General features: G+C 46.7%; 1 protein-coding gene across 2 annotated transcripts in view; it reads left to right on the top strand.

The window, feature by feature from the left end:
- Nucleotides 1–27,467, top strand: part of FMN2 (formin 2) — an 872,215-nt gene that overhangs the window by 777,980 nt on the left and 66,768 nt on the right. For both annotated transcript variants that reach the window (XM_073671454.1, XM_073671453.1), the window contains one exon: nucleotides 19,626–19,707. In XM_073671454.1, the coding sequence (XP_073527555.1) occupies nucleotides 19,626–19,707 (82 nt within the window). The remainder of the gene's footprint in view (nucleotides 1–19,625; nucleotides 19,708–27,467) is intronic.

Here is a 27,467-nt window from a genome sequence, read left to right as displayed (position 1 = left end):
AGCCATGCAAAAAATGACCCCGGGCGATGATGTGGAAGCATTTTTGACTGTGTTTGAGAGGGTGGCAGAGCGGGAGAAGCTACCACCAGAACAGTGGTCAGAGGTGCTGGTGCCCTATCTGACTGGTGAGCCCTAGAAGGCTTATTATGACCTGGCCTTGGAAGATGCCCAGGAATATATTAAACTAAAAACTGAGATACTGGCACGTGCGGGAGTGACTATGTCAATCAGAGTCCAAAGGGTTCACCACTGGGCGTATTATGGTGATAAACCCCCTCGCTCCCAAATGTTCGACCTTCTGCATCTTGTACATAAGTGGCTGCAGCCAGAGTCCTCACTTTAGCCCAGATGGTAGAACGAGTCGTGATGAATAGATTTGTTCAATCCCTCCCTAGGCCCGGGCTGACCTGGGTTGCGCAGGGAGACCCCTGGAATGCAGATGACCTGGTCGGCCTCGTAGAAAGGTACCAGGTGGTAGAGAGGTCCCTAAGGAAGCCGGGAGGTGCTGCATCCCCATACTGGGGAATCCAGAGGGAGCCCAAGTCCCAAAAGAGGGGTATTAGAGCCACCACTGGGTGAAGTCCAAGGTCCCAAGGGGTTGCTGAGGGTCTGCCAAAAGCCACTGGGAAAGACTTGATCTGTTGGAGATGCTGCAGGCCTGGACACATAGCCACCTATTGTCCTATATCCTCTGACCAGATGGACTGCAGCATTGGGAGGCGGTGCTCATACTACGCATACCCTGCCTACAGTGTGGACAATCAGCCCAATGAGGGGCCACAGTCATATACAGTGACCATAAATGCGGTACTGGTGTAAGGACTTTTGGACTCAGAGAGTTTGGTGACTCTAGTAAGGGTCACACTTCACTTCCAGTTGATCCCTGGGAAGCACGTGTGCATCCGCTGTATCCACGGGGATGCCAAGGACTACCCTCTCACTCAAGTGAGTATAAAAACGAACCGGGGTACTGAGTCCCATGAGTTCGGGGTAGTCAGAGATTTGTTACACCCAGTCATAATCAGGCAGGACTTCTGGCTGTTCTGGAACTTGTGGGGAAAGGCGGGAGTTCCCACTAGCTGAGACCAGAGCCGGATCGTTCATGAAGAATCCCCATTACAGCCAGAGGTGGATGAGTTCCCCCTGTGTGTCCTTGCTGGTGACAAGGACGAGACAGTGACCCATGAGGATGAGATTCCAGAATTGGTAAGGAATTTTGAGACTGCTCAGATGGAGGACCTTACGTTAAAAGGGGCATGGGACAATGTGACTGATAAATGGGGTCGCCCAAGAGCAGGGGGCTGACACCAGGTCTCCTTATTTTGCAGCAAATGAGGATTTGCTATATCGGGTCACTAAACAGAGAGGGGAAGTGTTACAGCAGCTGTTGGTACCAGGTCCCTATAGGCGTAGGGTACTAGACCTAGCCCATTCTCATGTCTTGGGGGGGCATCTGGGTGTAGACAAAACCCAAGAGCAGGTCCGTCAAAGGTTTTACTGGCCTGGGTGTCACCGGGAGGTGTTTAATTATTGCTCCTGTGTCCCACTTCCGTAGTCCCCTTGTCCCATTATAGAGGTTCTGTCTGATCGAATTGCTATGGATCTGGTAGGGCCTTTAGTTAAGTCCGCTAGGGGTCACCAATGCATCCTGTTGGTGCTGGACTACGCAACACGGTGCCCAGAGAAGGAACCATTGAGAAATTCCTCTGCCCGGAGTATAGCGCATGAACTAGTCCATATTTTCTCCCAACCCGGCCTGCCAAATGAGATCCTGACTGACCAAGGAACTCCATTCATGTCGAAAGTGATGAGGGAGTTGTGTAAAGCTCTAAAAATTACCCAACTCCGGACATCTGTGTACCATCCGCAGATAGACATCCTGGTGGAGAGGTTCAACAAGACCCTAAAGTCTATGCTTAAAAAGGTCATGGAGAAGGATGGCCGAGACTGGGATTGCCTACTCCCCTACCTGCTATTCTCCATTAGGGAAGTTCCCCAAGCCTCTACGGGGTTCTCACTCTTCGAGTTGCTTTATGGACGGCACCCTCGGAGACTATTGGACTTTGCGAAAGAGACCTGGGAAGCCGAGGTAACGCCCCACCAGAGTGTCATCGGGCATGTGGCCCAGATGCAAGATCAGATCGCGAGGGTAATGCCGATTGTAAGAGAGAGCCTCCTTCAAGCATAAGAGGCCCAGGCAAGGGTCTACAATCGGTTGGCGAGACTGAGGCACTTTAGCCCTGGAGATCGGGTGTTGGTGTTGATCCGCACAGTTGAAAGTAAATTCCTGGCTAAGTGGCAAGGGCCATATGAGGTGGTCGAAAAGTTGAGTGACATCAACTACAAGGTACACCAACCAGGAAGAAGGAAGCTGTATCAGATGAACCATGTTAACATGCTCAAGCCTTGGCATGACAAGGAGCCGGTGGAAGCTAAGTGCCAGGGGCCCCATCCGAAAGCCCGAGTCGAGGATGTCACAGTGGCAGAGACACTATCACCGGCCCAGAAGCAACAGTGCCGAGAGCTGCTTCAGCGGAACTGAGATCTGTTTTCAGAGCTGCCAGGTTGTACACAGGTGGTCGTACATGAAATCTTGACAGAACCGCATGTGAGAGTGAATCAAAGGCCGTATCGGATTCCTGAAGACTGCCACGAGGTGATCTCTAAAGAGGTGAAGAGAATGTTGAGCCTGGGCGTCATCGAGAAGTCACAGAGCTGCTGGTCCAGCCCCATTGTCCTGGTGCCGAAGCCAGATGCAGAATGGCGATTCTGTAATGACTACAGGAAACTGAATGAGATGTCAAAATTTGATGCGTATTTGATGCCCCACATCGATGGGCTTATTAAGAGGCTAGAGTCAGCCAGATATCACCACCCTGGACCTAACGAAAGGGTACTGGCAGATTCTCCTGTCCCCAAGTGTCAAGGAGAAGACTGCCTTCTCTACTCCTGACAGGTGCTTTCAGTACACCAGGATGCCATTCGGTCTTCAGGAAGCCCCATCTACCTTCCAGAGGGCCATGGACCGGATCCTAGTCTCTCACAAGAAGTACGCTGCAGCTTACCTGGATAACATCGTAATATTCAGCCCGGATTCGGGGAAGTCATTTACAGAAGGTTCAGGCAGTACTGGATGCACTAAGGAAGGCAGGGTTTATGATAAACCAAAAGAAGTGCGCCATCGGGAAGGAAGAGGCAAAGTACTTGGGCTACATTGTCGGAAATAAAGCCGCAAGTAAATGAGGTGGAAGCTATCCAAAACTGGCAGCAACCGAACTCCATGAAGCAAGTTCCTGCGTTTCTGGGAATTGTGGGGTATTATCGGCGATTTATACCAAATTTCGCCATTATAGCCGCCCCCTTGACTGATTTTCTTAAGGACATGAAGACATCGATGGCCAAATGGTCCTCGGAAGCGGAGATGGCATTCCAGGAGTTGAAGCTCGCCTTATGTAAACAGCCGGTCATAGTCACACCTGACTTCACAAAGGAGTTTGTGATGCAGACGGACGCCTCCGAGGTCAGTTTGGGAGCTGTGTTGTCCCAGGAAATAGATGGATGATGAACATCCAGTCCTGTTCCTGAGTACTAAACTCTTCCTGTTAAAAGAACTATGCTATCATAGAGAAGGAGTCCATGGCCAACAAATGAGTATCTTAGTGTCTCAATTACCATCTGTTATGCCGAAAATTCAGGCTTGTTTCAGACCATGCACCCCTGAGATGGATGAGGGAAAGAATTCCGGGGTAACAAAGTGGTTTCTAGCACTTCAAGACTTTAATTTTCATGTAGACAACAGGCCCAGGAAACTACACACAAATGCAGATGCCTTGTCCAGAATTCCCTGTTTAGCGAGTGAAGGTACCAAAACCCTTGGCTTTGGGCAGAGGGGGGGGGATTTGTGACAAAGTCACTGACAGAGTGTTAGAAGGGAGGTATGAATTCAGTGAATTAAAACCATTAAGTTTTCTCCAACATATTATTTGCTGAGAGGGGTTATGTCCATTTGTAAAAGGGAGTGTTTTTTGTGAATGGCCATTGTGAAGGGCAGGAGGCCATTCACCATATCTCCTCCTCCGGGTGTGTGCCAGCTAAGGCATTCAGAGTTCAGTGTCTGGAGAAGCTAGCTCCAGAAGGGAGCTTGTGTTTGTTCCTGAACCATGTGGAGTTGCTGAACTCTCAGCAGGTGGATCCCTGCTACTATAAGGACTGTGTTCTTTGTGTTACCATTTTGCTTTGTATTCCTGTTTTGCCCAGCGGGCTGTGTTTATTTTCATGAACTAACTGTTGGTTTATGCCACACTAGAATAAACCATAGCATAGGACTGAGCAGGGAAGCAGGATTATATAGCCAGTCAAGTGATCAGGTCTTGATTACCTCCCAATCATCCCCAGACAGCCATTCGCTCCTAGCTTCAACAGCAGGCTGGACAAAATCCCACCATTGCTTATTGCTAAACAAAGCAGCTTCCTATGTTGCTTGGCAACTGGGGAAGACAGCATCCCATCTTCCCCGGGCAGAGAAATCAGTGGGGGACACGGCTTCCCGCATTCTTACGCATCCCACAACTCCAGAACTTGACGCTCTACAAGATTGGAACAGTTTCCCTGCACGAGTGGTAACTCCGCCTCCAGGGTCAGGACAATGGCAGCGCTTGTGACTGGAGCAGCGCAGTTCCGGACCTGCTCCATTACCAGATGGGAGCACAGAACCACGATTCGTAACAGTAATTGTTTTGTACTGAGATTCTGCTCCACATTAGAAAATATATTTTTTTTCTGGTACTACCGTGCTACAGAAACCAGGCCACATCTGAGCTTGTAATTGTTTTGTGCTGATTTTCTGCTCCATCCAGGCGTTCACATTAAAAATATAAATTTTAGTTTGGCTGGAGCAACAACAATCTGAGAAAATAAATACTGATTGGTAATTTTGTGACAGGTGATTGACAGGTCTGAGCCTAGGGTTCTGAAACAGCTGGTTAAAAGAGGGGAAGGATACATCCAACATGAGTGGGAAAAAGCGAGGACATGGTAGAAATAGGTTTGGTGTACGTGGGGTAGCTGGTAAGGTTAGTGAAAGCTCTGCTGAGCAAATACCATCACGTCCTATTCAAAGACAACTGACAACTTCTGTTACTGGACGGGCTACTCCACTTCCTTTCTTTGGCAGCCGCACAGCGGTACGCCTTGTAGATGAGGGCCAGAATGTGCTGCAGTGGATGGCAAGCGCTGCATCAAGTGGCCTCTCCTCCTCTTCCACCTCAACATCACACACAGTACAGTCCTCAGAGGCGACACCCCAATTACCCTTGTTTAGCCCCTTGTCACAACTCTCCAACCAGCCAACTGACTGAAGGGAACCACAGACGGACGAGTCTGCAGAGCGGTTCACACATTGTATGCCATGTGCATCAGAGGTTTGCTCCAAAGATTCACAGACTCGAGGAAACTATCTGCACCGATGTCCAAAATTGTTTTTGTCCTGGATCTGGGGCTGGACTAAGTAGGGTCCAAACAGAATCCTGTCCCTTGTCACCAGACGCTAATTCCCAGGGTGAGGTGAACCTGATAAGACTCAGATACTTGAGGCACACGCGAACTGTACTGTGCTGTCAGGACAGGAAGAGGAGGAGGGTGACTGTCAGGGTGAGGAGTGGGAGAACAGAAAGGATGACAATGAGATTGTAGATCCCACTTGGTGTAAGGCACGCAGCTGAGTAGCTCACCTAAGGAAGTGTGTTACGCTGACGCCCAGACAATTTGGCGTGAGCGTGGTTTGTGGTCCCACTGGGCCACGAACTGAGGAGTGGCTGAAGGGGTGTGACTAGGGACCTTGCCAGATTCGACCCCGGACACACGGCGGCTTAACGACTCCGCGATCTGAGGAGGGACGAGGTAGGTGGCCTAGGTGCTACTCCAGGGCAGACCCCAGTCACACAGCTGGTGACCCACACCGGGGTATGCATGTACTGGCAGGTTCGGGTGATGTGTAGATAAGCTCTGGCAGGTGTGATGGGTCCAGCGAGAATACAGATAGGCAGGCAAGTACTGTCAGGCAGGGCTGGTATACAGGGAGGCAGGTACTCTCAGGCATGGCTGGTATACAAACAAACTGGTAGACCGACTGGATAGGGACCAGTACAGATTGGGATACAGGAGCAGAGCCGCAGGTGTTGATGGCAACTTAGCAGAGCCGCAGATGCAGACGGGAATGGAGCAGAGCCACAGGTGCAGACGGGAACAGAGCAGAGCACGGCCGAGCGGGACAAGGCTCTGTTCACAAGGAACAGACAAGTACAGGAAAGCACAGAAGAATAGCAAGAGTGCCGAGGATAAGTACAGGGACAGGGAAACGGGACAGACAGAGCTAGATTCACACAGGGTACTTACTATGAAGTAGTGAGTGAACACTCTCACAAACTGAAGTACAGAGATGACAGGTAGGAGATATGTTCTGGTACAGACATTGCAGGATATGAGAAAGGTACTGGAACAGACACAAGAGGTAAAGGGAAGGAACGGACGAAGAGGTAAACAAGTAACGGACTAGGACACATATCAGACAGGAACTGACACAGGAACGAGATACAGGTACGGGCCTGGACATTCAGCCACCAGGGTGGCGGAAATAGAATAGAAGTCACAGGTACAGGTAACAGGCCTGGGTACACAGCCCCAGGGTGGCGGAACAGGATAGATACAGGACACAGGTACAGGCCTGGGTACCCAGCCCCCAGAGTGGCAGAAACAGGCAAGATACAGGCCTGGGTACTCTTCCCCCAGGATGGCAGAAACAGGTAAGATACAGGACAGGACCTGGCAACTCAGCAGTTGCACAAAACACACTGAAAGATAGTGTTGCTCGGGCACCTCCCACTGGGCGGAAGTGCCTCAAGTACCCAGTGACTGCACACTGTTCTTTTAAGAATCAGGAAATGCTGGCGCCGCCGCCCTAAACATGCAGACAAGAAACATGCACACAGCTGACAGAGGAATACAGTGCGCAGCCTGAACTGGTGGGTAAGTTGACGGCCTTGCATGGGGGAGATGGAAAGCCATGCCGGCACGCCGCCAGTGATGTTACACTGTTTAGGAAGAGGAAGACAAGGTTACGTTGCGGCCTCCTGCACAGACACGGAGTGATGCAGCCACAACAGACACTGCATCCTCAGCCACAACTTTGACATATAGTTAGGTCCATATATATTTGGACAGAGACAACATTTTTCTAATTTTGGTTCAAGACATTACCACAATGAATTTTAAACAAAACAATTCAGATGTTGTTGAAGTTCAGACTTTCAGCTTTCATTTGAGGGTATCCACATTAAAATTGGATGAAGGGCTTAAGAGTTTCAGCTCTTTAACATGTGCCACCCTGTTTTTAAAGGGACCAAAATTAATTGGACAGATTAAATAATTGTAAATAAAATGTTCATTTCTAGTACTTGGTTGATATATTAGAAAAATGTTGTCTCTGTCCAAATATATATGGACCTAACTGTATCCATAGGAAGCAGTAGCATTTGGAGTCCAGGCTTTATAGGTGTTGTGTCCCACACAACCCTACTAGGTGAGCAGTTTTTAATACTTATGTAACATTTATTAATTGGATAAGACCCTATTGCGCTCTTGCATTTTTCCACAACTGTGGCTGTGGCCAACAGCAGTCGTGTCTGCAGTTCGCAGGGGCAGCAAGGGTTGACTAGCCAGGGCTTTTTTCGAGACCGCAAAGTATGACCCAACTCGCGTTATCTGCCAACTTTGCAAAAAAAGACTCACTAGAGGCAAAAATTGCAATAATTTGACTGCTACATGCATGAACTGGCACATGCGCAATCAACAAGCATTAGTCTGGGAATCTCACTCTGTTAAAATGTGGACTAGCATGCCTCATCAATTACCAGCCACCCCATCAACCGCATCTGCTGCTTATTCCTCCTCCATCACCGTGCCAAGTGTTCTTACACAGGCCCGCCGGCCGCAGAACCTCCACTTGTTTACCTGCTCCAGTCAGGATAAGTGAGAGCCTGTCAGCTGTTACGGAAATGGACATGCCTGCTGTTTTTGTTTCACCGAGCACACCACATCTTTCTCAATCCACCGTATCATCTCCACCTACACCTCACTCACAATCCAGCAGTTTGTTGTGTTCACCCTACTCCACCCTCTCTCAGTACAGCAGCCAACCCTCGGTCCCGCAGTTGTGGTCACGTGAAAGATTGTTTCCTCCTACAGATGCCAAAGCTAAGAGCTTGAACTCCACCATCTCCAATTTGTTGGCCGTGGAAATGCTGCCTTTCCGCCTGATGGATACAGACTGTTTCCAAAAGCTAATGGCTGTCGCAGTCCCCCAGTACCAATTGCCCAGTCGCCATTACTTCTCAAAGAAAGCTGTACATGCGCTACACTAGCATGTCACAGACAACATCACCCATTCCTTGAAAAAAATCTATGTCTGACAGGGTGCATTTCACCACTGACACCTGGACGAGCAAGCATGACCAGGGGCGTTACATCTCACTGACTGGGCACTCGCATTCCAACAGCGCAGAGAGAATCCTCCCACATCCGTACTGCGCAGCTAGGGCTCACTATAATCCGGAAGTGTTAAAATTAATATGCCTTGGAGATCACAGTCATACAGCTCAAGAGTTGTGGACAGCTATCCAGACCGAGTTTGAGCAATGGCTGTCTCCCTGAACCTGGAGCCAGGGAAGGACATGTGATAACCGTGCGAACCTGGTGGCAGTCCTACTCCAGGGCAACCTCACACACGTGCCTTGCATGGCTCACATCCTCAACCTGATGGTACAGCAATTTCTCCACCACTTTCCCCTTCATGCGCTGCTGCAGAAAGCACGGTCGTGGTGTGCTCACTTCCACCGTTTGCACCTCGTGGATCTGACGCGCCCCCTGGGCCGTGGGGTACTCGGTGCCGGGCCGGTCGTCGCTAGGGGAGATGTCACAGTGGTGGTGACCTGGTCCGTGACCCAGTGCGGTCAATCAAAAGGGGATATTACAGGGGATTAATAAAGTTCGCGACACCACCTGTGGTATGCGGCTATGTGGAGCCGCCGCTGCGGTGCAGAACCTCTGGAGCTGATGTTAGTGCAACAAGGTTGGTTCTGCTCTCCACAGGCAGAGCTTAGCTCCGGGGCAGTGTAGATGTTATAGGCTGTGCTGGGCGTTGTAGTGCAGGGGTGATGGCGCAGATAATAATCACAGAGACAGTGGGGTGCAGTCTTCCGAGTTTACTCACAGTTCTTAAGTTCCTCAGGTTACAGGTTCCGGACTACAACCTCCCACGTCGTGCTGCGTTCACCAGGCAGGGGTTCAGCAATCCCTCAGGTAGTTCAAGAGTGCCTGACAGGACCCCTTTCTATGTGCCTTCCTCAGTCGTCTTCCTGCGCTGGCTCTTGCCCCCCTGCCCTGCGCCTCGCAATCAGTGTCCCAATTTGGTTGCCTCGGGTCTTGTCGGGCGACCTGCTGTCCCCTGGACCATCTGTGGCCACCTTTTCAGCGATATAATTGCGGTTGTGGCCACTGCACCTTGCAAGTACAGCAGCCTCCAGTTCCTAGCTGAGCCTTGTAGTTCTCCACTAGTTTAGGGACCGGTCCCCTCTGCGGCTCGATCCCTCCACCGCCTGGCAGATTCGGGCATACGGGTGGCCTCCAGCACTTCCCGTACCCCTGGGATCCCTTCTGTTCCTGGAGCCTTTCTCCTGCTCCCTCTCCTCTCTTCTCTCCTTCTCCTGGGCCTTTCACTAGGCCTGCCTCCGGAGCAGAGCTCCTGCAGAGCCTCTGCTCCTTTCACTTTCCTCCTCTGACTGACTTGTCCTTCTAAGATGGCTCCCCTTTTTATACAGCTTCCTTTCACATGCTCCCCTAATCTTCTTCCTCCACCCACACCCACTACATGGTTCCCCCTCGCTCGGTTCCCCTCCACTCCAACCAGGGACTATGCTCTTCCTTAGAAGCAATCTCGCCCTGCCCTACTGAAGTGGATGTGTTGGATGCAGGTGTTAGGGTCCCGGGCAGCACTCTATCCTTACCTGAGAGTGGGATACCACACCTCTGGGTGAGATGCAGTACCTCTGTGGCGACTGAACCCTCAGGGGCGCCACAGATCATCAACTTGCTTCGCTACAGAGGTCTTTGGCCATACCGGTTGATATACGATGTGCCGACACGGAAAAACAGAAAAAAGGACGATATAGTGGTCAAAAATATTGTTGAATTAAATATTTAATAAACTTTTGCTAATTATACACAGGTCACAGTAGGGGGAGGAAGGGCATGTGCATGTGGAATATTGTTAAAAGAAGTGCGCTAAAATGTCTGAAACATAATAATTATACAATGAATGAAATATATATTATAGCCAAGTGTAACGTCCTGCAGACATGAACAGTGTATTAGTAGCACCGCATGGTACTGAGATCAGAACAATGCTAATATCATATCTGTATGTTGGACAACATCATATAGGTAACCATATACAATATACCTTGAATGGCCCTACAGGAACACACTGACAGACCTTAGCGCACCCGCCCCGACAGCCGTTTCGGTAAGCCTTCATCAGATGTGCCGACATGATGGAATTCCACTCTGCACATGTTGCAGTGACTCTGGCAGCAGCAATGAGCCCTGACGCAGTATCTAATTTTGCATAGCATGGGTCAACGCAGTACAGGCGTGGTACAAATCACGTTTGCTGAGTGGGCACAGATGAAGGACCTCTGCACCCTCCTGCACAGCTTTGAAATGGCTACTAAGATGGTTAGTGCTGACAGTGCCATCATCAGCATCACTATTCCGGTCATCAACATGCTGGATCCACTTTGAATAGTCTGCGGGAGGAGGTGGTGGTTCCAGATTAAGAGGAGGAAGCAGAGGAGGATGTGGAAGGGATAACAATGTCTCTAAGTTCCACATTGTCATCACACGGCGGGTGCCAAGAGAGGTTGGATTACAGCGATCGAGGGGGGCTCGAGGTACCACACAAACTGTTAGTGAAAGTGCAGAAGCCGAGGAACAAATGGAGGAACAGGTGATGGGCAAGGAACAGTCAGAAGATAAAAATTATAATGATGCCCTCTCTGTTGTCCGTGGTTGGCAGGAGGGGACGGAGGAAGCAAGCTTCATTGTTACCCCACAACAAACACACCATGTACTTGGACCTCATGGAAGAGCCTGACACTGAGCGCCTTCTGGCTGCACTATCTGCATCAAGATCACAATATTGTTAGGATTAGAAATATTGCTGACTACTGGGTTGCCACTCTGTTAGATCCATGATACAAGAGTACATTTTGCCAGATGCTTCCCACCCTGGAAAGGGACGCGCGCATGCTGGAGTATTGAAACATGCTTGTAGACAACCTTAAGAGTGGTTTTCCCCAAGTCAGCTGTGAGGCACAGAGTGTGCATCGCAATTGTAGATTTCAAATTCCGGTAACTTCAATTTGTCAATGCTAAAACATTAGAAGCATTAGTGTATGTAGCAGAAGCAATTTCTGTGAGTTGTTTAACACATTTTTTAGACCAACCTGTGTACCACCACAACAAAGTACAAGTCTGACACATAGTGAAGGACTGGAGAGGATGGTGCAGGAGTATCTCGAGCTCAATTTCAGTGCCATCAGAGAGGGTTTGGACCCCTTTGCATTTTGATCTTCAAAAATGAAAGAGTGGCCTGAGCTCGCCTGTCACGCCTTGGAGGTTTTGTCATGCCCGGCAACGCTGCTGGTGGTGTCCTGACAGATAAGGGCACCTGGCTGTTCCCTGAAAGTGTAGACTGCCTAACTTTCATCAAGATGAACTAGTCATGGATCTCCAAGGACTTTTGCACCCCAATAGCAGACTGTGCAGACTAGGCGATGGTGTAATTTTTAGTGTGCTGCATTGATCTTGCATTATTGCAGTCTGTGACATCTTTGTTGTGGCTACTGTGCCTGCTGTTGCTACTGCTGCTGTTGTTATCAATAATTTTTTGACATGTGGAGACTCCTGGTTGGGTCTCCATCTGGTGTGTTTCCTGTAGTGGAACGGGTGTCAGTCCCCGTTATACTATTTCTACTCTGGTGAAATTGATGCCACTTTGGTGGTGTCTGCTCCTAATTTTTTGAAATGTGGAAACTCCAAGTTGGGTCTCCTTCATGTACCTAAAGCAGTAGGGCTCCCAGATCGGCAGGTCTGCACTTACTTTCAGTCAACTACCTCGGTTACTATCCTTAAATGCTGTTGCATGAGATATCAGAGCACCCAGCACAGCAGGCATACACCGATCCCTCACCCACCTAGTCTTACTTTGAAGTTCAATTCAAAGCTATAAATGCTGGCCCAGAACCAGACACTGATACCCATGCATGGCCTATGGCTGACTGCTGCTGTGCCATTATAAAATTTGTACTGTGGGTCAATTGATGCCCCTTTATTCTGTTGACTGCCCCTAATTTGAGCTGTTTTGGCAGCTTTTGTGTCCCTATGAAGGTGTTGTGTATGCGTTTGGTTCTGCCTCCCATTGAATGCAATGGGATTCAGATATGTTTGATGGACTGTTTGGCGAACAGCGTGAAATTCGTCGATCGGAACCGAATCGAACCTTGAAAGGTTCGCTCAACTCTAGCGCTGATAAATGAGTACAACTATTGCTCAAAAGTAAGATTTTGATCAACGTCTCACTGAATCCAAGAACAATTTCCAATATTTTGGCAAGATTGTGTTTCTCCCCCCCCCCCCTCCCAAAAATGGAATAAAAAGCAATCAAAAAGTCATATGTACACCAAAATCTAATAGGCAGTCTGTTAGCCCCTAAACTAATAAAATGTCCTTTTTATTTAATAAGAGTGTTCAGCCCCAGATGGATGATTTTTTAAATACCATCTGTTAACAAAACCGATGTAGTTTCCCTAATGTCCAAGTAAGAGCCTGACTTTGCATAAAAAGTTGGGTCTTAACTTCCAGGTTATGAGATCCCAGCATCCATGACGGAATCCCAAATACCCCTGTAACATTATTAGATACCATTCAGTAACTGCTTAGTAAAATACACAGCTGCTCGGATAGTGCAAAGCGTAAGATCCTACAACTTAGAAGTGGTATTATGTGTTTGATATGTTTGGTTTAGACAAAAAATAACCATCTTGGGACAAGCGAATTAGTGCTATATGGAACACTGTGACTACCTGATCCTATAAGAACTACCTATACCCTGAAAATGACTGGTTGTGTCCCTTTGAGTGGAAAATATCACTGATGGGCCTTGGTCCACTGTTTTGCTATTGCCAACCATAGAAGCTGACTCAATTGGGTTTGTGCCTTATGTTATATTTATTGGTCTTAGTTAGGGATTACCAGGGCCATGAGGGGCAGCCGTTGGAAGCGTTCAAGAGGGTGCCAACCTCCGCTGCCAGGTCGAGTAAACCTATTAGGGCAGGATCAGGGCAAGGTAGCCTACTATATTTTGTAACTATCAACACTTATTTGTATTCGTTTTTCACTGGTTTAATGCTATTTGGGCTATTTGAGACTAATTTTAAAAAAATTCAATAAAGGTAATTTTTTAATGGGTATTCTATTGGATAAGCCGTATGTATTTAACCCAAAAATAAAGTGAACCCAGTTATGTCCTTGCCTGTAAAACTTTTTTGAGGCAAAGCAGTGAAATCTGCATTTAAGTCCTTAGAGGTAACCATGATTAACAGAAGAATGCAATGAATTCTCTCTTTTAAAGCAACCAGTCTACTTTTAGAATTCAATCAGCTGGACAGGGTTATATCAGCTGCCTTGACATCATTAACAGTTTCTCCAGAGCTATTGAGAAGATCACTGAAATTATGTAAGCAGATCAAGTTGTGGCTGAAATAAGTAAGAATCAGTGAAAATTGAGGTTTGTGATGAAGTTAATTTTCCATACGAAGGAATGACAGCTATTTTTTTCAATATATTCGATCATGCTTCATACAATTTAAAGTTAATTCAAATTGTCACTATAAAAACTGATGCAGCAACGTTTTTGAAAACCAATATTTGTATTTGTCTCAACTTTTGGCCATGACTGTAAATTTCATGTTTCTATCCATATATTTATTTAAAAATGGAGCAGAATACTGCTTTCTGAATGTATAAGCAAAAAATGGCATGGTTTTAGTTGTGCTGTATCATATTTGTGATTAAAATTACAAATTACATTTGGAATCTAGTTTGGTGAACTCTACGTTCTACTGCATACCAGCTATATGTACAGTGGGTACGGAAAGTATTCAGACCCCTTTAAATTTTTCACTCTTTGTTTCATTGCAGCCATTTGGTAAATTCTAAAAAGTTCATTTTTTTCTCATTAATGTACACTCTGCACCCCATCTTGACTGAAAAAAACAGAAATGTAGAAATTTTTGCAAATTTATTAAAAAAGAAAAACTGAAATATCACATGGTCATAAGCATTCAGACCCTTTGCTCAGACACTCATATTTAAGTCATATGCTGTCCATTTCCTTGTGATCCTCCTTGAGATGGTTCTACTCCTTCATTGGAGTCCAGCTGTGTTTAATTAAACTGATAGGACTTGATTGCTAGGTGGTATCATCACCAACTACAGATTGTTCATTCTGGTCGCATAAATATCTTCCACAGTCTATAACTTTATTTTTTTTTATTTCTTTGGCCTTATATACAAGTTATTACCCTGGAAAGAATTGTTCTTAACATTTTTTCCATTTTAGCTTGTTTTTTGTATGGTTCTTTTTTGTCAGTCTGTAAAAGTAATACTCTGACGACATTTTTCACAGATATGCTATTTGTCAGCAGCCAACTATGAATAGGTTTGAACCCACAGCTGCAATACTTTTAATGGAGTGTAATATTTGACACGCTCACAAAAATTGCTGAATTATGAAGACAGTCATATGGGATAAAGTTTGATGGCCACGGTTTCAGGCAGTCACCTAATAGTATGGTATTTGTCAGCGACCAAGTGTCAATTGGTTCAACAAAACACAGGTGGTGACTTTAAATGGAGTGGAATATTTGGCACGCTCCACATTATTATGGCAGTCATATGGATCACATGCATTTGATCATTGAAAAAAGTTCTTCTGCTTCCACAATACAGTAATATGAATTAAACTAAAAAAAATCTGGATGTATTCTGCAAACAAGCAAATGGAGCTATAAAATGGTGTACACTGACACACTGCTACAAACTATAAATGGAGGACAATATTTTCCACATTGACTAGTAGTGATGAGTGAGCATGCTCGCTACTGCTCAGTGCTTGCCCGAGCATCTCACTGCTCGAGATTCTCGGCACTCGCCGAGTATTTCCAGGGTTGCTCGGTGGGAGCTCTAGTCCCCTCCCTGCATGGTTGGCGCGGGGATTGCCTGCCATGCACGAGCGATTCCTGCATGTTTTTTTTGGGGTGTCTAATAACCGTGAAACATGCGGGCGGGGACTCTGGCATGTCACTCCAGCACCCGCGATACATTGTGCATACCTGAGTACCCGATGCAAACTCACATAGCGAGCACTTGTTCATGTATACCCCCCAGGGGTAAATGTTTGTCAGCCCATACACTTAGTGCATGGGCATTACAAGTATAGGAGACCCGCTCCTTTCTAATGGGAACATTTTTTTATGAGACCCTCCTCCACATCTTTTCCAAGGTGCATTGGAGTGCTTCCCAATTTTTGGCAGCCCTTGCGTTCACTGCATAGGCCAACACAATGGGAGACCCACTTCCTAATAATGGGAACATTTTTTCATGAGGCCCTCTACGTCTCTTCCAAGGTGCATTGGAGTGCCTCCCAATTTTTGGCAGCCCTTGCATTCACTGCATAGGCCAACACAATGGGAGAACCACTTCCAAGTAATGGGAACATTGTTTTCATGAGGCCCTCTGACCTCCACGTCTCTTCCAAGGGGCATTGGACTGTCTCCAAATTTTTGGCAACCCTTGCATTCACTGCATAGGCAAACTCAATGGGAGACCCACTTCCTAATAATGGGAACATTGTTTTCAGGAGGCCCTCTGACCTCCACGTCTCTTCCAAGGGGCATTGGAGTGCCTCCAAATTTTTGGCAGCCCTTGCATTCACTGCATAGGCAAACACAATGGGAGACCCACTTCCTAATAATGGGAACATTGTTTTCAGGAGACCCTCCTCTAAGTCTCTTCAAAGGGGTATTGAGGTGCGTCCAAATTTTCGAAGGGGTATTGGGTTGCGTCCAAATTTTGGGCAGACCTGCCACTCACTGCATTCGCAATGACAGTATAGGAGACCCACTTTTTAGTAATGGGAACAACAAAGCATAGCCGGCTGATGGCTCTCTAAGAATAGCGAGGCCGACTCCTGGCCGTTTAAGAATAGTAAAGGCCACCTGATGGCCCTATAAAATTAAGTTTTGTGACTTTGAGTCCCTCCTTCATAAATGAAACAAGATGTGTCTGATCATGTCTCACACACCTCATGGCCAGATAAGGTTGTAAAATGTTAAAATGACATTTCCCGGTGAATACATTTGTCATGGTTGAAAGCAATGCAAAAGTGCATCAAAAACGCTACGTGTGAACATAGCCCAAGTTGTGGACGAGTATTTTTGTTTTTGGTTATTTATTTTGCCTTATGTACAAGAGGCATTACCCTGGAAAGGATGTTCCTTAACATATTTCCCAGGAAAATCCATTTTGGTTTCGTTTTTGTATGCTTTATTGTGAGTCGTTAAAAGTGGCGTAGTACCTCTGACAAAGTTGTTCACAGCAGTGACCTGGGAGTCAGAAATGCTTCCAGGGGTCTTCCCCATGCTGTTCCCATATCATTTGAGCACTGTTCCCATCGATTTGGACAATTTTTAGGCCCTCTGCAGACCGCCGGGGGGGAGCCACCTGAAAAATGTTCACGTTTCCCATAGACTTACATTGGGCTCGTTGCTCAGGTCGAGCACCCGAGCATTCCAATTTGCTCGACCCGAACATCAAGCACCCGAGAATTTTAATGCTTGCCCATCACTATTGACTACAAATGGCTGAATTTGGAACGCAGTTATATGTGATGCACCTGACAGAGAACCACAATTTTAAATTTAGGGCCTGTAGTTTACTAATACTATTCTTCACAGCAACCTCGTGTGAATAGCTTCACCGACACACTGCAATAAAATGGAAATGGAAGCCAGAAATGGCTGATTTTGGAACGCAGTTATATGTGATACGTCTGACAGAGAACCACGGTTTTAAATAGCAGGCCTGTAGTTTACTAATACTATTCTTGACAGCAACCTCGTGTGAATAGCTTCACTGGCACACAATGGAAATGGAGGCCAATATTTTCCCTTTTCAGTTCAAATTTCTGGATTTTTATCACTCTTATATGGAAAAGATCTGGCTGTATTCTGCAGTGCTAATGTAGCACCCCGAGGGCTCGGCTGCTACAGGGGTATTGCACCTCAAACCAGAGGTGTGGTATTCCACTCCCGGGTAAGGATGGAGTGTGGACTAGGGCTCAGTAAGCTGCATGCACCATACACACCCCATTTCCGAGGGACAGCTCAACGGTGCTCCCACTAGACAGAAGTGCAGGCACGACAGCATCTGTTCCTGGCTGGAGTGGGGAGGGGGAGGAAAACCCAGTGGTGTAGGGGCAGATAGGGGTGGGTCTCTGGGCATAGGTAGGAGCCCATTGGTTGCTAGTCACCTGGGCTCGGGTGTTAGAAGGAGGTATATAAGGTGGGCACCATCTTAGAACAGTGTGCAGTGCAGAGAAGAAGTCAAGAGTGAGAGGAGAAGACAGGAAGCAGAGCCCCTGCATGGGCTCTGCTCCGCAGGCAGGCCTTGTCAGGAGGCTGGAGACTGAGAGAGAGAGAAAGGAGAATGAACAGAAAGGACAGTAAGAAAGGAAGCAAGGAACAGGAACACAGAGAAAGGCCCAGAGACACGAGTGAAGAAGGAACCCTAAGAACCCATGAGATAACGGGTGAAGGGTTGGCAGAGCAGGGTACCGGAACCCAAATTGGTGGAGGCGACTAATCCTCAGCCAAAACCGGAGGTTGTGACCACATCTTGGTGCGACCCCTCACTACATCCACCAGGAAAGCATACCACATAGGGTCAGGGAAACCGGAGAGAGGTTTCGCCGACAGAAGGCCCGAGGAAGCTGGACAAAGGTGGGTCACTGGTGGGGACGGCCAGAGAAAGGAAAGGAAGGGAGCCCTGTGCCACGCTCTGGAATTGCCTGGGAGTTGGTCGAGCCCCTTGCCTGGTGGACGCAGCACGGCTTGGGCAGTCACCGCCGGTACCGAGGCGACTAGGACCAGTAAAGAACTGTGAGTAAAGCATTGGAAACTGCAACCACACGTCTCTGTGTTTCATCGCCGCACCAGCACCATTAGTACTGGGACGCTCACACCATCACTACCATCATCTACTCTAGCTGCCCTGAGGCAATACTTCTCCCGTGGGGAGTTATCCCATTCTTGGCTGCGCATATAACATCAGCCTCAGCGGTCTGCAGCGCAGCGGCAGTCCCCACTGACCGCAATCCACGGGTGGCGTAGTCGGACACTTATTACAACACAAATAGACTGCCACTGGTTTGACCACCCTGAGCCACGGACCGGGTCACCGCCACATGGAGACTACAACCCCCAGCGATCCGGCTCCGGGTATCCCCCTGCACAGCACAGGCCCAGGGGGCGCGTCACTAACAAGCAAATGGAGCAGAAAAATGGCGTACTCTGGATTGCTTTTTAAGCAAATAATCAGGATTAAGATAGGCTATGTCTGCAAATTTCTGTAACAGCAGCAGTCAGAATGTGCAATGGACCGTCTTGTGCTATATGCACTGCAGTCTACCACATACCCTGCCTGCCTTGCTTTTTAAGCAAATAACCAGGATTAAGATAAAAAAAAATAGCCCTGATACCTGGTGCTATGTCTACAAATATCTGTAACAACAGCAGCAGCAGACAGAACGTGCTATATGCACTGCAGTCTGCCACATACCCTGCCTAACTCCTGCTATCACCACTGAATATATGCAGCTGAATTAGTCCTCAGAAGGACTGTTAGTTCAGATGGATATATAGATATGCTGTGAAATACCTATACTAACTATAAACAAGCAAATCTCTCCCTGACTCAGCAGCAGCTCTCCCTACTCCATACTCTACCACCCTGTTTCCGTGGTAGACTGTGACGAGCCTAGCATCACTTGGTCTTAAATAGACCCGATGACGCTGTGTGGCGAGCTAATCACTGTAATGCTACAACACAACCAACATGGCTACTGCATTACACTGCGTGGCATGCAATCCCTGCATGTTCATTGGCTCTCTAAAGAGCGCCAAACATGCAGGACAGGGACCTGAGCTCCCGCCCGAGCAACCCGGAAATACTCGCCGAGGTTGTCGAGCACTGTGATGCTCGGGCGAGTACCGAGTAGTGGCGAGCACGTTCGCTAATCACTAGTTGCAACAATAAATAGTTATATCCTTTGGCACACCTGCATTGATTTTTGAACAGTAAAAAATAGTGTACATGCTGAGTGACATGAATTTGTGCTTGATTGGTGTTATGTATTACAGAATTGCAGATTTAGTTTAGCTTCTTTTTTTCAGGTTGAAAGAAGCAGAAGACGTGTATAAGCAAAAGAAAGAAAAAACATCAATTGTAGTGAAACCCAAACATGAGTCTGGAATTGTAAGTATATACATATCTGCTGAATTATAACTTGTGGGTAGCAACATTTTCTTTTAGTTTCTTGTATCTACAGCATTTGCAGCATTACTTTCTAAAGCCTAAATATAAAAATCACAGATATTAGATGGAACAGTGGCCTCTGGTGAGTGATGATGATGTCTGTGAAGTGCAGCAGAAGATATTTGTGTTAAGATAATAATAAATATGTGCATTTGTCATTAAATATATTTTATACTATTGTTAAAGACTTTACGTGAACGGCTGCAATTTACGATCTAACGACTAAATAAATAAATAAGGAATTTATCAATATGAACTCTACAGAAGCACTTCCATTACATTTTTTATTCATTGAATGTAACAAAACATGAAAACATATTGTAAATATGCATGTAATATAGTGTGAGTGTATTAACATACTCACTTACTGACGCTCTCGCCGGTATCCAGTGCCATTCTTCTCCTCTTCTCCGTGATGTCACTGATCTGCAGACTCTCCAGGTAACACTGCTCTCAGCGTAACCCAGAAGTGACATTTACAAAGTAAGTCGACAGAGCCTCAGAATGAGGCTCCATAGGCTTTCATTGTAAAAGAGACTTCCAGCTCATGCATAGTGATCAGGGTAGTCGCAGTATGGAGAAGGCCAGCATAAGGGAGAGAGTTTGAAGAGTGGTCAGCATGCGGTGGGCTCAGTATGGAAAAGGGGGCAGCATGCGATGGGCACAGTATGGAAAAAGGGGCAGCGTAAGGTGGGCTCAGTATGGAAAAGGCAGCAGCATGGGGCGAGCTCAGTATGGAGAAGGAGTAGTATGGGGGGCTCAGTATGATGGAAGGGAAAATATGGGCTCAGTATGGAGGAGAGTATCTTGAGAGTTTGAAGAAAGAGCAGCATGGGGCAAGGACAGTGTGGGGATCATAGTTCATAAGTGATGAAGGTGCAGTGGGCACAATTTGTAAGGGGGGACGGTGTGAATGTCAGGATGTATCTAAGGGGGGTCAGTGTGGAGGTGATAGTACATAAGGAGGGATGGGGTGATGGGAATATTTTGGGATAGTCTGGAGGCCATGTACCATAAGAGGGACAGTATGGGATCATTTTTTGCTCAGGGAAAGGGGCAGTTATTTATTTGGGGGCGCAATGTAGGGTTTATTTAGGGCACAGCATGTGTGATTATTTTTATTCAGGTGGCATTATAATGACAATGTCAGTATGTGCTACAGTAGACTGGAGAAGTTGGAGGTCTGCAGAGACTAGCTCTGGTTGTGAAGTCATCATGGCATCAGGAGCTGTAAAGTACCTAAATGTAAGGGTGCATTTACGTTGACTAAATACAGGTTAAGCGACCGCTGATCTGCTATATCAAGCAGATCGTCAGTCGTTTAATAGCCTGTTTAGACTGCACTTTTTTTTGCACAATACGATCTTTAACAGCTTGGCAGCATGTGTTCACAGGACAATGTGCTACCGAGAAAGATGATATTTAAAGGGTGTCTGTCACGCCTTAAATACCAATTAAACTGCATAAACATGCATTTATGGAACAAACCCCCTATAAAAATCATACTTGGTATATAAAGTTTAACTTAATATTGAAACATTTTCTTTTATTATTTATGCAAATGAGGGCACATTGAAGCACCTTTGGCACAGCCAATGCCTTGGTGCACCATTATGCCCTTCTATTTGCATATTAAAGCCAGTCACTTGTCTTGATTGACAGTGCTTCATTGGTAAGAGCGAGCGCTGCTTAAAATCAGGGGGCTCCAAGTGTTAATGTGGCCATGCCACAATGTGGCTGCAGCTGCGTTCTAATGCCTGGTTCCTGCCTGTTTTTGTCTGCCGCTCGAGCGGCTTCAATGACGAGGATGAGGGGTTTTTAAGTGAATAGAAAGCATGTGCTCCTCACATGGTGCTCTCCTTTTTGAAATGCTAGCTACACTTACAGGTGCATTGAGCGGTGACCACAGACAGGCAGAATCTACGCATCAGAGTGCGCCCATAGCTACATTGTGCATGCATCTGCACTGTCACTTGGAGCACTCACTTTTTTTAATGGGCCCCTGTCATGCAAGACAATGGACTGGCTTCAATATGCAAATATTAGAGCATAATAGTGCACTAAGGCATAGGCCATGCCAAGGGTGCGCTGAAGCACCCTCATTTGCATATTAAATAAATGTGGATTTTTCAGCAAACGTTAAGTTAAACTGTATACGAGTGATACTAAAATCGCTTGGAAAGCGCTTGACAACCCTCATGCGGAAATGCATGTGAAAAACACTTCACTTCCGCTTGTCCCTGGCAGGAAAAACGCATGTACAATCCGCATGCGTTTTTTCTGCCAGGGAGGTGCAGAAACGCTCAGGAAAAATCCGGAGCATTTCTGCATCGTGGGCACATAGCCTTACTCAGGGCGACCATAAATTGCAGCTTTCTCAGTCATAAGGGATATTGACTCTCTGGCACAGACACACTTGACAGAGTCCTTAGAAACAGTTCAACAATGATATTTAATGCAGTTGCACGATCAGTACAAAACAGCCGTCCTTTAGAGCAGCAGGCTTTCCATAAACAACAGTAGGCTTTTCCTTCACAAAGGCACAATTAAAGACACATTATTCTTTATCCTCCAGTGAGATGGAGGGGGGGGGGTGAGGGAGATGATCCCTGTAAGGCAATTCCTTGCAGCTCTTATCTTTCTGTCCGATGATAGGATTCCTCAACTATCAGTACAGTGTCTCTTATCTTAGCCCAGCTTCACCCATTCTTTGAATCCTGTTCACTACAGTTCCCTTACCTGGATTTCTGTGAGATACCCTGGGGCTCTGCTAACCACTCCCTGTCTCCTGTGACTGTGTTAACCCCTCTAGTTGCTGGTTGCTTCTGAAGCAAACTACTTCCTGTCTCCTATGATTGTGTCAACTCTTCTAGTTGCTGGATGCTTGTGAAGCAACAGCGCTAGAGATGAACGAATTTTTCAATATTCGATACAAAATACGATCGCCGAATTTGCGATATTCGCCGATTTATTCGCCGAGCATTACCAAACGCCATAGGATTCAATGAGGGGCAAAAAAAAACGCATACACAACACCTTCAAATGGGTTCAAAAGCTGCCAAAACACATCACATTAGGGGTAGACACCTGAAAAGTGCCATCAATTGACCCAGAGTACAAGTACTATAATTATTATTACTATTACAGCGACATTTATTCTGTGGCACTTTACATGTCAAAAGGGGTCACTGATTGGTACAAGAGGAGAGAGGACCATGCCCGCAAGGGTGCACAAACAATCTACAAGGGATGTGTGAGGGTACAGTGGGTCAGGGTACAGCTAGTCATGCAGCGGTATTCTGGAGCGAGGCTTACCGCAGATTGTATGCGTGTCACAAGAAGTGGGTCTTCAGCTTCCTTTTCAAGGTTTCCACGGTTTGCGACAGTCTGATGTGTTGGGGTACAGCGTTATCACAGTAGGGGAGATGCACGGGACAAATCTGTCGAGAGCCTAAATCACGTTAAACTTCCAGGAGCTCACAACCGAGCAGATTAACCCCTGCACCGATTAATATGAAGGCGAAAAGCTTCTTTTTAATGACCGCAGGAGTGGGAGGAATCAGATGCTGCGGTCTTCTGGCTCCTCTCTGTCATGGTAAACCTGTGACACCTTGCAAGCTTCAACACAATGTTCTCAAGGTAGACCGCAGCGGTGGTCAGTCTCCTAGACAATGAGTTAACTCCTTTATGATGATAGAGGACAACATTTGCAAGTAGTTTGTATGTTCTCCCCGTGTTTGCGGGGGTTTCCTCCAGGTTCTCCGGTTAGCTCCTCAGTAAAAAAAATAGCCATACAGGAATGTTCACAGTTCAAAAAAATAGGGCCTGACACCACCATTTCCATGGCCAACAGATTGGACATGGTAGAGTTCAACCTCTTAGCTTTGTCGTGTGTGTGAGTAAACAATCTTTTATGTGACCACAAATGCGGGACCAAGATCTGGCTGCAGTGCTGAGAGAGGGCAGAGTACGGTGAAACGGACAAACTGCTGAACCGTGAGTGAGGTGCAGGGGGACATGTTACGGTGGATTGAGACACATGTGGTGTGCTCGATGAACAAAACACAGCATGCATGTCTGCTTCCGTTACAGCTGACGGGCTATCACTCAGCCTGACTGGAGCAGGTAGAGAAGCAGAGGTTCTGCAGTGGGAGACCTGCATGCCAATACTTGGCAAGGGAACAGAGGAGGAGGAAGAAGCAGCAGATGCGGTTGATGGGGCAGCTGATGGTTGTTGAGGTCCGCTGGTCTGCATTTTAGCGCAGTGAAATTCCCAGCGTAATGCATGTTGTGTGCACATGTGTAGGTTCATGCATGTAGCAGTCAAATTATTGCACTTTTTCCCTCTACTGAGTTTTTTCTTGCAAAGTTTGCAGATAACATGAGTTAGCTCATCCTTTGCGGTCTCAAAAAAGGCCCAGGCTAGGCAACCCTTGCCACACCTGAGAGCTGCAGACCCGCGAGCGCTGCTGGCCACAGCCACAGTTGTGGCTAAGGATGAAGTGCTCCTCGTGCTTGCATCACTCCGTGTCTGCGCCATAGGGCAGAAGGTAACCTCCTTGTCTTCCAACTCCACCTCCTCAGATGAGCTACTTGGCTGCGTGACTCTGGGTTCACACCAAGTAGGATCTTCAACCTCATCATCATCCAATATGTTATCCCATTCCTCGCCCTCAGAGTGACCCTTCTCTTGTTGCCCTAACAGCACAGTACAGTTCGCATGAGCCTCAGGTATCTGAGTTTCATCAGGATCACCTCCTTCCCCTGCGGTTAACGTTTCGTGACGAGGGTCAGGAACCAGCTCGGATCCTGCTCCTTCCTGCCCCGAATCCAACCTAAAAAAAATTTGGGCATCAGTGTACATGCTTTCCTCCTCTTCTTGACTCTGTGAATGTTTGGAGTATACTTCTGATGCCCATGGTATAGAATAGGTGAACAGTTCTACAGACTCGCCCGTCTGTGGTTCTCTACAGTCAGTTGGGCACTTGGACAGTTGTGACATGGGGGAAGCAAGGGTAATTGGGGTACCACCTCTGTGGACTGTACTGTGTGTGATGTTGAGGTGGAGGAAGAAGAGGAGAGGCCACTGGAAGCAGAGCTTGCCATCCACTGGAGCACCTGCTCTTTCTGGCCCTTATCAACAAGATGTATAGCTGTGCGTCTGCCAAAGAAAGGGAGTGGAGTAGCCTGTCCAGTAACAAGTTGTCAGTTGTCTTTGGATAGGACATGACGGTGTTGGTTCACTAGTGCTTTCATTAATATTACTACCTACCCCACGTATACCTTGAACACAAAGCCTATTCCCCCTTCCACCACAACCTCTCTTTTTCCCACTCATGTTGCTCAGATACTGTAGTAGAAGCACGCCATTAGCAAAACAAAATGAGATTTTTTCCTCTGCAACAACTCTTCACACACCTGAATTTCAGCAGCACTAAATGACAAGGTAAGATACGGCTTGCTGTATAACGTTACTAACCGAACAAAATATTTTTTTTTACTATGGATGACGCCTGTATAACATAGGAGATATTCTCCAAACTATTTCAAACTCAGATCTAGCCTGCTGTATAACGTTAGCAACAGCAAAAAATTGATTTTTTGACTGTGCACAAGCTCTGAATACAGCTGAATTTCACCACCACTAAAAGGACTAGGAGGCTTATAGCAGAGTGTAACACGTTTGCAACAGAAAAAAATATTTTTTGGACTCTGCCTAGCACCAGAAAAAAATCTATTTTTTTACTCTGAAAACAGCTGAAGTTCACTGCCAGTAACATAGTAGTTGACGTATAGCACAGTGTATGACGTTTCCAAACAAAAAAATCTTTTGTGGACTCTAGCAAGACAAACAATAATTTTTTTTACTTTGAAAACAGCTAAGGTTCACCCCCACTAAGATAGTAGGTGGCTTTTAGCAGACTGTATCACGTTTGCCACACAAAAAAATCTTTGATGGACTGTGGCTAGCAACAGAAAAAATATATTTGTTTTACTGTGCATAAAGCTGAAATTCATCCACCAAAAAAATGACAAATTGGGCTAACACAGCTTGCTCTATCACATTAGCAAATGAAAAAAAAAGTTTTTTGTGCTCTGCACTCAGAAGCTCTGGTCTGACAAGCTCGGCACTGACCAGCTCTGCAGATAGCTGAATTTCTACCCCACAAAATCAAAAAGTGGCCTACAAGGGCTTGCTTGCTTGCTTTATCACATTAGCAGTGCAAACATAAATTGAAGGTCTGCGTGGAGCACAGACAGGGCAACCAGTGCACAACACTGTTCTGTGCCAAAAAAAAAAAATTCTGCAAGGTGGATTGAACAGGTACATAGGACAAGACTTATCTACACTATCTGACTTCCACAGAAGCGCCCATCTATCTAGCTAATATCTCTCATCACACAGGAGCTGTGGGCAGGAGCAGCGTCTAAGGCTATGTGTGCACGATGCGTATTTGAAGCAGAAATTTTCTGTGCATTTCTGCTTCTCCTTGGCAGGGAAAACGCATGCGTTTTTGACGTGTTTTTTTAATGCGGTTTTTGAAGTGTTTTGTACATCAATGGAGGATTTTTGGAGGTAATTTGGTAGGACATTACTTAAACCTTGGATTGCCATCAGAACTGGGGTGAGTATATTGATTAATTTAAATGATTAAAGAATGTACCTGTTGTAATTCAAATAAAGTGTTTGCTGTGCATCTGTGTGTTTATTTAGCTCTTTACTTTATTTTAATTACGTTTGGTCATGAAAAGGTCTGACACCTTGTCATAACGAAACCAAAGAGCTAGGTGTCAGCTAGTCCCATTCACCCAATCTTCATTAGCATTTCTATTCACATAATTTATGCGGCTGCTGTGAGCTGCTATTTTTAGCCTGGTGAGGTGCCATTAGGCAAACATGGTCCGTGGCCTTTAATAACATCTCACAGCTGGTTCGTTAGCCACTACGTCCCCCCCATCAGCACTCGGCAGCGCTTTGGACACAGCTTATTTTTGCTGCGCCCAAAACGCAGTGTTCTAATGCCGCACTTTTGTTGTCGGTAAATGTGAATCCACCTCCTATAATGACACTTCAATCGGTCAAAATCTGCAGCAGAGACTGGCGTGTCCGCTACAGAAATTAACATGCTGCGGGTGAGTTTAGGTACCTGGAAACGATCCGGAGCCGCTGCAGGTCTGATGCTGCATGTTTATACAGCGTCAAACCCGCAATGTCCAGATGTTACAGCATAGTGAATTGGATCTCTAGAAATCCCATGTCCACTATGCGTGCATCAGAGGCTGCGGATCACCTGTGGACACTGACATGCGGTGCGTCTTTCAGGACCACAGCATGTCTAATTCTCTTGCGGAGTCGCTAGTCTCCGCAACAGAAATTTGACCACTAGAAAGTATTGAATGCAGTAAATCCACATTCTTCAGTGAACACATGTGGATTTACCTGCGTTTAATAGAATGCAACGTTTAGGATGCAGCAAAAAATATGCGTCCAAAGCGCTGCTACGTCCGGATCGTGGCCACCGAGCCGAAAATGTAAAAAAAAAATGGCGTGGGCTCCAGTCGGGAAAGCAGACTGGTGGGGGCTGATATTAGTAGCCGGGGAAGGGGTCATTAGCCAACAATGTTCCCTGGCTATTAATATCAGCCCACAGCTGTTTGTTTAGCTTTTACTGGCTAGATTACAGGGGGACCCTCCCAAA

This window comes from Phyllobates terribilis, unplaced genomic scaffold (assembly GCF_046119375.1).
Source record: "Phyllobates terribilis strain yellow unplaced genomic scaffold, ASM4611937v1 Scaffold_3__8_contigs__length_932513732, whole genome shotgun sequence".
NCBI lineage: Eukaryota > Metazoa > Chordata > Amphibia > Anura > Dendrobatidae > Phyllobates > Phyllobates terribilis.
Note: the sequence above shows the minus strand (reverse complement) of the source record. Positions and strands in the feature narration are given on the sequence as shown.